At 40.4% G+C, this 12,023-nt stretch overlaps 1 protein-coding gene across 12 annotated transcripts in view; it reads right to left on the reverse strand.

Annotated features, from left to right (window-relative positions):
- PKP4 (plakophilin 4) overlaps nucleotides 1–12,023 on the reverse strand; it is a 247,608-nt gene that overhangs the window by 30,918 nt on the left and 204,667 nt on the right. For 9 of the 12 annotated variants that reach the window (XM_081242575.1, XM_081242576.1, XM_081242574.1 and 6 more), the window contains 2 exons: nucleotides 8,665–8,797; nucleotides 7,328–7,541 (listed from right to left, as the gene is read on the reverse strand). In XM_081242575.1, coding sequence (XP_081098701.1) covers nucleotides 7,328–7,541; nucleotides 8,665–8,797 — 347 coding nt within the window. The remainder of the gene's footprint in view (nucleotides 1–7,327; nucleotides 7,542–8,664; nucleotides 8,798–12,023) is intronic. The other 3 variants (XM_081242577.1, XM_081242573.1, XM_081242571.1) reach the window with 1 other exon arrangement.

Here is a 12,023-nt window from a genome sequence, read left to right on the forward strand (position 1 = left end):
TATACAGTCCTATGTACCCTGGAAAGGCATTTCCTCTGAAAATCAATCAGCTTAAAATTCAGAACTGCTGACTAAGAATTGCCCGTAAAGGCTTCCCTGGTGGCGCAGTGGTTGAGAGTCTGCCTGCCGATGCAGGGGACACGGGTTCGTGCCCCAGTCCGGGAGGATCCCACATGCTGCGGAGCGGCTGGGCCCGTGAGCCATGGCCGCTGAGCCTGCGCGTCCGGAGCCTGTGCTCCGCAACGGGAGAGGCCACAGCAGTGAGAGGCCCGCGTACCGCAAAAAAAAAAAAAAAAAAAAAAAAAAGAATTGCCCATAAGGCACGTAAAGGATGATTCTTTATGTTAGGGGGAAGTTTGTAAAAGCGAACAGGTCACATGAAGGGAAAGCCCCCTGAGAGAACTGCTCTGATACAGAGGTGGCAGTGGGAGCAGTGACCTAGCCACCCTGGGTGCTCTTCAGGTCGTTTCATGCTCTGACAGAGAATTTATTTACACTACCACAGAGATTTCCCTGGGACAAAGTCCCACAGTTGTAGGTTCCACAGCTGACTTTTATGTGTTCCAGGAATGTGCTTATTCATTTGTAATGGCACTAAGGCTTCCACTTTGTCATCTGGTCCAAGCAGAAGAAGCTTAGAGACGAAAGTGCCTCCAGTCCTAAGTCACGGGAAATAAGACAGACTCAGAAACTGCGAAGTACCCGAGGGACCTGGGTGGGGTCTCTTGGGCACCTCTTTTTGAGAATTTCGTCATGTGCTCTCATCCTTCTCATACCGATGTGCTGTCTAGTTTACTGAGGGAGTGTCATTACGGGGCCTGTCTTGTGCTGAGAGATCCTACCCTGACCACTGGCTGACCACCTGAATTCTACAGGAATCTCTGAGTCTCCCCACTTGACTGCCTCATCTTACTCGGCATTCAGAAGCCCGCACACAAAACAGAATGTCATATTCCACTTCCAAGGTCAAATCTTTTCATACTCAGACTGTAAATCTTGAAATACTCACAAGACTAAAATCACAGCTCACATGTTTTCTAAGCAACCTGAAGCTTTAGGATTATACCTGATCATTAGTTTGATGTGGCTGTGCTAGTGACCAAGTTCAAAAATATTTATATACCTGGGTGAAATTCAGAGAGTAACTGAGATATTATGGGATTTTTTTTTCCTTTTCCCTTTTTGGTGGTAATTTGAGAGAATAAGGGAAATGACATGTGAAAATGGGCATTTGCACCCTCCCCCAGATTTTGGGGATGGGCCAGGGTGGGCAGAGGCAGGGAAGGAAGAGCTCCAGCCTGCATGTCAGAAGCCCAACCTCTGGACTCAGTCTCTTTGTATCCCAGTTTCTCATCTTGTACTACAGGGGGCAGAATAGAAGATTTCTTTAGGGCCCTTTCCAGCTCAAAGTTCTGTGACTCTGAATTAAGAGTTGTTGGATTTATTAAACTATTTTTGTTTTGTTACCAATGAAACTTTGGTCATTTTATTTCTCATTACTAATTTTTATGGTTTGAAATGTTCAGTAAATAGGAGAGTGCACATTCCTCTTGCTATTATTTTATAAAGAGGGCCAAGTGGTAAGGATCCTACTGACTTGGGCTTGGAATTGGGAGGCAATGTTGCTGGATTTCTGAAAACTACCCATGAGACTCCTGACAGCTCTAGGGGCTCAGAAAAAGCAGGACAGAAAGTAATAGGCCAACTCCTCTCTGTACCAGGGAATAAACGACTGTTTTGAAGGCACATTAGTTAGGCCAAGGGGACATGTTTAATAATCATTTCATTCTGTAATGGCACATAATCATCCAAAAGGCTGAATCCATGTCCATTAGGCTCTGACTCTTTATAGGATGTTCTGCTCTTTGCTAAACTTGAGCCTGGCCCATGTCCCCTTCCTTGGTGCACAACTATCATTTTCTTATTAATTTACTGTCTAATTAGAAATATGGAGCTAATGATCAGGAAAGGAATATGCCTAATTTCACGTTCTTCATAGCGTCTGGAATCCATTGCTGGCATCCAAACATTTAAAAATAAACAGTGTGGAAATATTTTACTTAGCCATATGGATGAATAATAATCTCTTGCTAAATTGGAAGGAATGTGAATATAGCAGTCATTTAAACAAAGTCCATTATTATTCAAAGGCTACTTTTTGGTACTTAACACCAGTGTTAATGGGGTAAGAGAAGCATGATAATTTGGGGACATCTGGTGCATTAAAAGGTAGGCCTGCAGATTCTATGCAATATCTTCAATTTATATAGTTTTAAAAAATGATGCTTTCAGGATGCTCAATAACTTGAAACTCATATATCCTAGCTTAGAAACATATTTAGTTATCTTGAACAAATGAGTTCAACATATCTCTTCTAGTGACAAGATGTTCCCACTTTCCACCCATAGTTTCTGGCCTAGCAGACATTCATTTTATAACCCAACTGGGGAACAACGATACTTCATCCAGCTTTCAGGTTTAAGCACAATAAAGGTAAAAAGTACCTTTGTAATAAAAACCTCAGCCTAAGCACCTACACATATCATCAATTACTGAAAGAAAAGCTCATTAGGTTCCAACCTGGAACATGTTCAACACAATGAAGAAAACACAAGAATCATGTCCCATACTAGGGAACTATTTTAATTAACAATGACAGCCACACTGTCCTGGGAAAATACACTGGGCCAAAAGTATTTTTCCTTCCTACCCCTGCAAATTAAGATGTGGCCAAAAATGCAGGCCCTGGGCAGTTATTACATTCAAAGCAAAGGCAAGACATCTTTTGAAAAGAATAGCTAAAATTTCTGCATTGAAGTGCATTAAAAATGCCAGACTGAAACAAAGGGAACTGGAAGAAAAGGCTTTGAATTAATAACGAGGTTGAATCACTTAATATTAAGGACAACAGAATACCTAGTTTCAAGGGGATAGTAATTTCTTCAAATAACACAATATTTTGAACACAATGGTTCATTGTGCTTTAACATTTCATGACCCTAAGTTGACTACAGTTTACAGTGAAGAACTCATAGGCCATACCTACAAAGGCCAAGCATCGTGCAAGGTTGGCCAGAGCCAGAGTATTTTGTGGAGACACTGGAAGAACATTAAATTTGGAAGGATATCTTCTAGGAGATGGGCAGCTAATAGGGAATGGTGGGTGATGCAGTCACATAGCACCCTGCTACCCATGTTTGGAGCAGACATGTTACAATGAAAATGGTTCAGACAGGGACATACTTTCCTGGTTAGGCAAGGTCTGGAAGGCTGGATTTGGGGCTAACTGGTCTTCTCTTGTAGGGCTACTCTTAGGCAAAATGAGGTCCTGAGGGCTTATCTTCCTTGCCTCTCAAGTCATACTTAATGTCTTCTTGTTGCTTTCTGGACAACTGTGCTGCTCAGTCTTAATCCCACGAAGTAATGAGCCCCCATCCCTGTGGGTTCAAGCACATGGTGGGCAGCTACTTTGTGTGGAAGCCGTACAGGGGCTCCATGCATTGGATGGCTGATTGGACAAAATGAATTTGGAGGTCCCCTCCAACCTTGTGATTCGGTGATTTAGAGACAGCTTATGAGTATTTGACTTCAGGAATAGTTAATGAAAGAGCTCAAGGTTCTCTTGATTTTGTCATTCTTTAAAATACATCAGGGATTAGTTGCTCTTAAACATTACTGATCATCAGTTAAAGTTGGTACCACTAAATTCTGGAACTGAGAAATGTGAATAAATAATTTTTCTTGTCTCCATAAATCTTAACCTACAAATACATGTATACATGTAATACACACACAACCACAAGCAACTATGCTCGATTTATTATGACTTGGTAGTTTCATATTAGGTAGATAGTGTTTATGTACAAATCAAACTTGGGCTGACACTTAGCATTTTGAAACTGGAAACTCACGTCTGAAGTCCTCTGGTCCAACTCCTTTATATATTGCCATTTCAGTGAATTGTTTACACACACTACTGCCATTCCAAAGCAAAGACTACTTTGGAAGAAAACATTTCATAAGCAATCTGTCCACATATCAGTATAAACTGTTACAGGTAAAAGTATAGAGTTATAAAACAGTTCTTAATATTCCCTAACCTGTAAGTATGGCCAAAAAATACTTCTAAAAAATGCCTAAAAGCTACTGGCAGCTATTTCCAAAAAAGAAATATCAGAGGTTGTTGCTAGTTTTATATTGGAACTGATACAATCTATTAGGGAAATAGCTTTTTGCATTATGAAAACTCATATCCTCTTTCAAGGTCGAGGTCCAAGTCTTAAAACTTTTGTGTTCTCAGCAACTTAGTACTGCTCCCAAACAGAAATGAGGATATATGCAGTAAAACATCTAAATTAGCACTCCCATCCAGAGTACGCACGAGGTAAATTAGTACATAAAAGCCCTTAATAGTAAAGTCTGGCTCTACTTCAAATAAATTTGATTTATTCTAAAATGAAAAAAAAAATCACCAAACTTTCATGCACTTTACTTCTTGTTTATCACTACATCATACAAACCCCTTGAGCTCAGTTCATGAAAGACACTGTTAGAGTTTCTCCCAAGGATAAAACCTCAGAAACAAAAATGCAGCCAAGACTTCTTCCTCCCGTGGGAAATTATGACAGAAGAAGAGAAAAAGGCTGCACATCAAGGATGTAAGGACCAAGTCATGATAAATCTGCCTAGTTAATCAAAAGAGAACCAAATCTAGTAGAAGCTGTGCTTCCAAGGTCAGGTCGACCCTGGGTCACTGCTGATCCCTCATGGAGCCCGCACACATCATTCTGCAGCTTTGCTGGCTGTACAGGTGTATTACTGGGAGAAATTACTTGAACGTTTACAGAAGAGTTCAAAATCATGGGAAAGAGACATCAAACGAGGAAAGAAAGTACTCACATACTACAAATAACACTGTCTTCCTAACGGGGAGCTTAGGACAAATTTTTGGGTGTAATCACAGTGATTGTGTTAACTTCTAGAATGGATATGTCTATAATTTTTTTTTCTTAATTCTATTTAGCTTGTTCTAATTTTCATTTCATACACACAATACATAGTATGTAAATGTAAATAATTTATTTTTTGGTGTGAGAGGGTTTGATGATGCTTCAAAAGCATTTTATAAAGAGGGAGCTAAATTGATTTACTAATAAATCAATATGTAATTGAGATGTGTTAAAGCATTAATATTCAAATTACATTAGGGCAGGCAGTCCATTCTGGAGTTTAAGATTATATATAAAGTGCATTCTACTTTTAGTACGTAATTTTCATACCTTATTTGAAGTACAGGGTACTTATTTTGAACATGACTATCTTATGAGAAAGTTGATTCCCCTTAACTAAATATTAGATTCAAGATGGTTTGCTACATTTCTAAGTGTTACTGAATAACAGCTGACAGAACCTAAAGCTCTGATTTCATAGTGGAAGCTAGTGGAGAATGGGATTCACTTGGAAAAAATGTCATTAAAACATTTTAGATTAACTATTTCAAGCATGACAAATAGCATAGCAAATATATAACAAACACCCAGATGTCCACCACCCCTAGCTTTGTTAAATACAGTTGACTTTTGAACAATATGGGTTTGAACTGCACAGGTCCACTTATATGTAGATTTTTTTCAATAGTAAAAACTGTAGTATTGCACAATTGGTGGCTGGTTAAATCCACAGATGTGGAATTGTGGATACGGAGGAACTACATATACGGAGGGCTGACCATAAGTTATATGCAGATTTTCGACTGCACAGAGGGTCAGGGCCCCCAACCCCCAGGTCGTTCAAGGATCAACTGTATTAACATTTTGTCTTCTTTGTTTCAGATTTCTCTTTCCTTTTAAAGAAGTTGGAGCCGGATTATACTCCTCAATGCCTTTTTCTCTACCCGCACCCTGTAGAGGTAACCACCATCTTGAATCTGTCTTTTATCATTCTAATGAAAAATTTTACCTTTATTGCATGTGCCTATATCACAAAATAAAGATAGCCTCAACCTGCATATTTGAAAACTTATACCATAGTGTCATGCTGTGCTTATCATTCTACTAATGTTTCTAGAGATTTATCTATGTTGCTACAGATATCTCTAATGCACTTATTTTAGCCTTTCTATGTGGTTTCACTGTGTGAATGTACTGCCATTTATTTAACCGTTTTCCTACCAATGAATACTCAGTATTTCCCCCGAATACTCTGTTATAAACAGTGCTGTCACTGATCGCCCTCCTGCAGAATTGTTCTCTCAGCTTGACCTCAAGACAAAGCATCACTCAGTTCCTCTGGGACTCTCACTCCCCATGTTGGACCATCGTGGCCTGGCCATGAAATATTTCTCTCATTGTTTCCTCTTCTCCACTGCCCACCCCTTCTTTCTACCACTGATACAGTTCAAGCTATTATCTCTAGACTACTGACCTCCTCATGGGCCTCCCAGGTGCCAGGCTCATCGACTTCAAATCAATCCCCCACCCCTACTGCCTGCTGGAAGAATGCATATAAAAGCCCAAACTAGCCACGCCATGCCCTGTAATCACTCCCACTGCATGTGGGACACAAGTTCCCCAAACCAGGCCTGTGTTTCTCTCTGCTCTTTTCTCCTTTCAGCATCCCCCTCCTGCTGGCAGCTCCGCCCCTATAACCCATGCTGTCTCTGAGCCTCTGCTTGCGACTGGAAATACTTCCCCTTTATACCCAGCCAATGCCTCCTCAACCTTTAGGCCAGCTTTGGTTTCACACTGACCAGAGAACTTCCCTACCCATCTGCTGCGCTCCCAATGCAACCTCTACGAAGTCCAACACTTGCACATTTCACTGACATTCACAGAAAATTACTTGTGTTCCTCTGGAATCCAAGTGCTACTTGAGGGCAGGGACTGAGTTTTATTCATCTTTACACCTCCAGTACCTAGAGAAGCATCTGAGATACTAACAGGCTTTCAGACACAGGCTGAACTGAACTGGAAGGTAGCCAATCCACCTAGTACAGTTTATTTTCATAATGAAGGAGAGCCGGTCTATTTAAAACAAGTAATTAGTATGGAATATGTAATGAAACATGACGTATTCAGCCGTCTGTGTGACAAGATATCTATTAGCTGATACTTATGCGCACTAACAAGTACAACAAATGACACTAGTCGAGGTGACTGCAGCAGTGCAAGTACCTTCTGAGTCATTAGACTAACTTACACACAGCCTTTGTCACAGTTGTGAGCACTGTATTGTCACCTCCAAGTCCTTCGCGATGCCACCATACATGGGCAGAATCTGGATGGTTTTCAACATCTCCTCCAAGACATGATCACATTCTTTACCCACCTGTGACCAGCTCCCTTACTTCTGCATCAACAGATTTTCTCAACAGTCTCAACAAGGCAGGTATCCCACCAACATTCTTCAGCGCGATTTTATTTTCATCTGTAGACTTGCCAAAAACAAGGTTTCGGAGGGCACCACAAGCATTCTTCTGAACTTCCAAAACTCTGTGGTCCAAAAGGTCAACCAGATGCTTGATTCCCCCTAGCCTACACACCTAGAATGAAAAATATTAGGTACCAGGCCTAAGTGACATGTGGTCAATCAGAGATCAAACAGAAGTCTGTTATGGAAAGATCACCGGAAACATACAACTCCAGATCATTTCAAATGATCATTTTCTAGTCTAAAAACTACATGTGCTATAAATTTTAAGGACACTCTCTAAGGTGACGCTCTCTTCATGGGTTCATGGCTTGAAGAAGGGAAGGGAGGCCCCGGTGGATCAACGGCCACAGGCAGGTAGCACGGCCACAGGCCAAGCCCCCGGACGTACACAGGGATTTTGCTGTCACTTCCAAGGGAAATGCACAAATACACAAGCACAACAAAGCCCTATGCAGAGTCGAAGACAACACAGGAAGAGATGTTTGACTGAAGTCATCTGCTTTCTAGAATTCTTTCTCTAGGTGACTCTCCCTAAATTTTCTTCCATTTGTCACTTCATTAATAACTTATGTGAATAGTTTTGGGCTTTATGTACTGCATTCACCTTTAGTCTGTAACTGTGTGTTGCTCTAAATTTTAAGGGGTGAAAAACACTTAGGTTCCATATGACATTGCAGGAGAAAAAAAAAAGGTCTAAAATGTTAAATCTAGCCAACATCACTGACTCACTATGTTTCTGTAAAAACCCCAAAAGCTTAAAATCTGAAATAAAATATTCATATATGTTCTGTATTAGTAATGGTTATAAATCCTTTACTTAATTAATTGTGCGTTGGCACCGATTCTGACCAGAATCTCTTAAAATACATGAGTTCACAAGTACATACTATAATTTGTGCCTAATAGATTTATAGAAAATACTTTTAAAATGCAGGTTAAATTGATTTTGTTTCATGTTTTATGAATAAGCTAACGAGTGGACACATGATTTGAAAATGCTAAATGTACTTCAAGAAATCATCTCATCTCAGATTTTCCCAAGAAATATTGAAATGCATAGCTGAGAAGTAAAAGAATAACTGGTATCAGAACACCCCTTGAAAAGGGCCTCTAGATTGCATCTGGTCATTTCTTAAGCACACAAGCACGCAGCTGCTAAACGGAAAGGCACTGCTTGGCCCTCCCCATTCCCCACCCTGCCAACTCCGGCATCCCAGGCACTGGTCCTGTACCTCCAACTTCACTTTGTTGTCGCCAAAGCACAGGTGTTGCAGGTAGGCTGCTGCGTTTGCCTGAACTGACGGGAACTGGTGCTGCAGCATGTGAATGACTTCAGGCAACTCGGGATCACGCCAGGCAAACTCCCTGCAGGAGAAAAACGCGGCTTCAGAAAGGAAGGCCCACGTTCTACCGAAACACTGAACAAAACATTTGTCAGAGAAGAGAGCTCAGCGGACACAATGGGAAGTTATAAAAATCCTAACAAATATATATATATATATATATGTATGTATGTAAATAATTTTTATGCACTGATGAACATATCACAGATGCTTATGAACTTAAAGATATCATGATGCATAGATGCAGAGAAAGATTCAGGGTAACAAAGAGGTTCTTAATACGGGTAACTTTTCCATTCTTGTTTTCCTCCTCCTGATTCTAATTTTACGCCTTTCTACCTATGTAAGAAATTCGCAGGTGTGAGGCTCAGGTAAACAAGTGCGCTTCAGCTAGGTGAGATGTCACTCCTGAGGAGGGAGGAGGAAAAGCCAGTGGAAATACTGTGTGCCTGATGATTTTTAAGAAATTTAATATATATGGTTGCTCTTGATTATAAGAAACATAAAACATGATAAAAAAATGTTTCTGCAGTAACCCTATATCCAGAGAAAACAACTGTTGACATTTCCCACTGTTTTTTTTACAACATATGCAGGCAAGTGTGCACATGTGTGTGTACAGAATTTTTTTCAAAGAATTGGATTATTACTAAATAGCACGTACTATTCCGTGCCAGGCACTATTCTAGGCATTTTACGTATATTAGTTCATCTATCCTTAAATTGACCTTGTACGTTTGGAGGCTGAAGCAGAAGGGCTAGGCGACTTGCCTAGTGTCACCCAGCTAGTCAACAACAGAGCAACATTTGAACCCAGGCATCTGCCTTCAGAGTCTGTGCCCTCACCCCCGTGCTATCCCACTTCTTGTACAATAAGTATACAATCATATTAAATATACATACATACTTTTATACTATGTTTTTTTCAGGTAACATCACATTGTCAGATTTTCTGATGTAACTTGATCGGCTCACTGTTTGGAATCCTTGTTAAATGTGATTTTATGCTTATGTTACATAAAGACCAGCTTCTTACAAATGGTTCACAAAGCAACAAATCTGCAGACTTTGATAACAGGATGGAGTAAACTGTTAATCAAAAATGAATTAATCCTGAAGAAACTTAAAAAAAAATCTTTAAATTAATGACCCAGTGATACTTCTATGGCCCAGTTTTTAAAGGTCCACAGCCTCTCTGGGAAGGCTCCGGTATGAACTGGTTCATCCACTACAGAGGGTCAGGTCATTCCATACCTGCACACACACATTCATATCACACATTGGTGCATTCTTACTATGCTACAGGTGCCAGAACAGGTGCTGGATACAAACATTGAATATTATGTATGGGGCTTGTATGCCAAACTAAAAAAGTTTAGTCTTAATAGCAATAACATGAATTATTATTTACTGAGATAATCTGTGTCAGGTATTCTGTCAAGAGCTTTATAGATATTATCTCACTTACCTTGACTGTTGCCCCATGAGGTAGGCACTATCAAACAACATTAGATATAGACAGACGAGGAACCCGGGATTAGTAATTAAGAGGTGGAGGTTAGTGGTCTAATATGTTATCACCATGCACAACGAACAGAAAGCTGGTGGAGGTCTTAAAGCAGAAGAGTGAGAGAATGCAACAAGGTCACATTTATAAGGAAGATAACTCTGGTGGCCAAGTAGAGAATATACTAGAATCAAAAAAGACTGGTGGCAGGGAGACTATCCACTATCCCCACATTTGCTCAAAATAGGACCATCCTTGATTTTTCTCTTTCCCTTATCGTTCTCATCCAATCCATCAGCAAACTCTGTTGACTATCTCCAAAATATTTAATATAGACCAAATCCATCCACTCTTTCTATCTTGGCTGGACCCTCTACATGCCACTTACATGTTCTCTCTGCTTCAAATATCACTCCCTCCCCCAACTATTCTTTGCACGGCAACCAGATGATCTACTGAAAACTGAAATCAAGGGTGAGATAGAGATTTCCGGCTTGGGGAACAGACTGGATGATGATGATGTCATTAACAGGCATTAAGAAAACCATAAATGCTGAGAGGCAGGATAACGCAGGAGAAAAAGCACAGAATTTGGAGTTAGATTGCCTATGTTTAAGTCCCAGGTCCTTCAACTGTGATGTGATTTTGAAAACCATTTACAGAGAACTTCAGTTTCCCCATCTGTAAATTAGGAACAATAAAACTATCATGTCTAACTTCTTCTTAGGCTGGCTATGATGACTAAATTGTGGTGATGTATATTAAAGTAGTTTACATACTTTGCATTATGAAAGATGTTTTACTAATATTCATCATCCCTGAAAAATGAACTATACTATGTTAACTATTTCTGATGAAAATCTATCTAAAGTCTTTTATATATAAATCTATAAGGTAATTAACAGAGTGCAAGGAGTGTGATTTAATCTTGCCTTGATGACTCAATCATTACAAATACACATTTCTGTTCTCTTTAAATGGCACAGGGATGGTCATTTCCTAGCATCCTTGGGTGCCTCCTGAGCCAGACAACACAAAGGGTGGGCTCCCGCTGGAGATGGGCAGTTAGGCTCAGTTGACACCAACTCCAACCTTGATTTTCAGCAGAAATTTACCCTGGAAAGACTTCTATCAATTCATGGGCTGGCTGGATGGCATCAATGCTTGCCAAGATTTGCTTCATTAAAACTTAAGCCCAGACTTCTGTTTTTAGCCATGATAGAGTAGTAACCAGTACTGGACTTTGCCTTCCTCCCATAAACAACCATTAAACTGGACTAAATGTGTGAGGAAACTGTTTTCAGGCCCTAGACAACAAGTAACACAAGAATGTAATCCTTGAAGGGGTGGGGGCATCACCCTGGGAACCCCATACTCACTTGGCTTTCTGCCTGAGGGCACTTTTTGGATCATGGCACAGGAAGCAAGTCCGAATGGGCATGATGGTCTAAGTGAACTGAGGGGGAAAGATTGGAATTTGGAGATGCTAAAGAGGTTAAAATTTGCAGGGCAGGATATTGGAGAGGAGAGAGCTATGCAGAAGAGATTTAACAAGTCTGTGTAAGGATTACGCACAAGTCGTTAGTTGAGCACTAGGATGTACATGTGCCTTGCATGTACATGTACAGGTCTGGTGGAGAATAGCTGCTGCTGGAATGAGAACTAAACCAGGAGTTGATGGACTTCCAGCCCAGTCATAGTGCAGACGTCACCGATCACCTCAGCATTTAGTCTCCACAAA

This window comes from Mesoplodon bidens (assembly GCF_964165515.1).
Source record: "Mesoplodon bidens genome assembly, chromosome: 8".
Lineage (NCBI taxonomy): Eukaryota > Metazoa > Chordata > Mammalia > Artiodactyla > Ziphiidae > Mesoplodon > Mesoplodon bidens.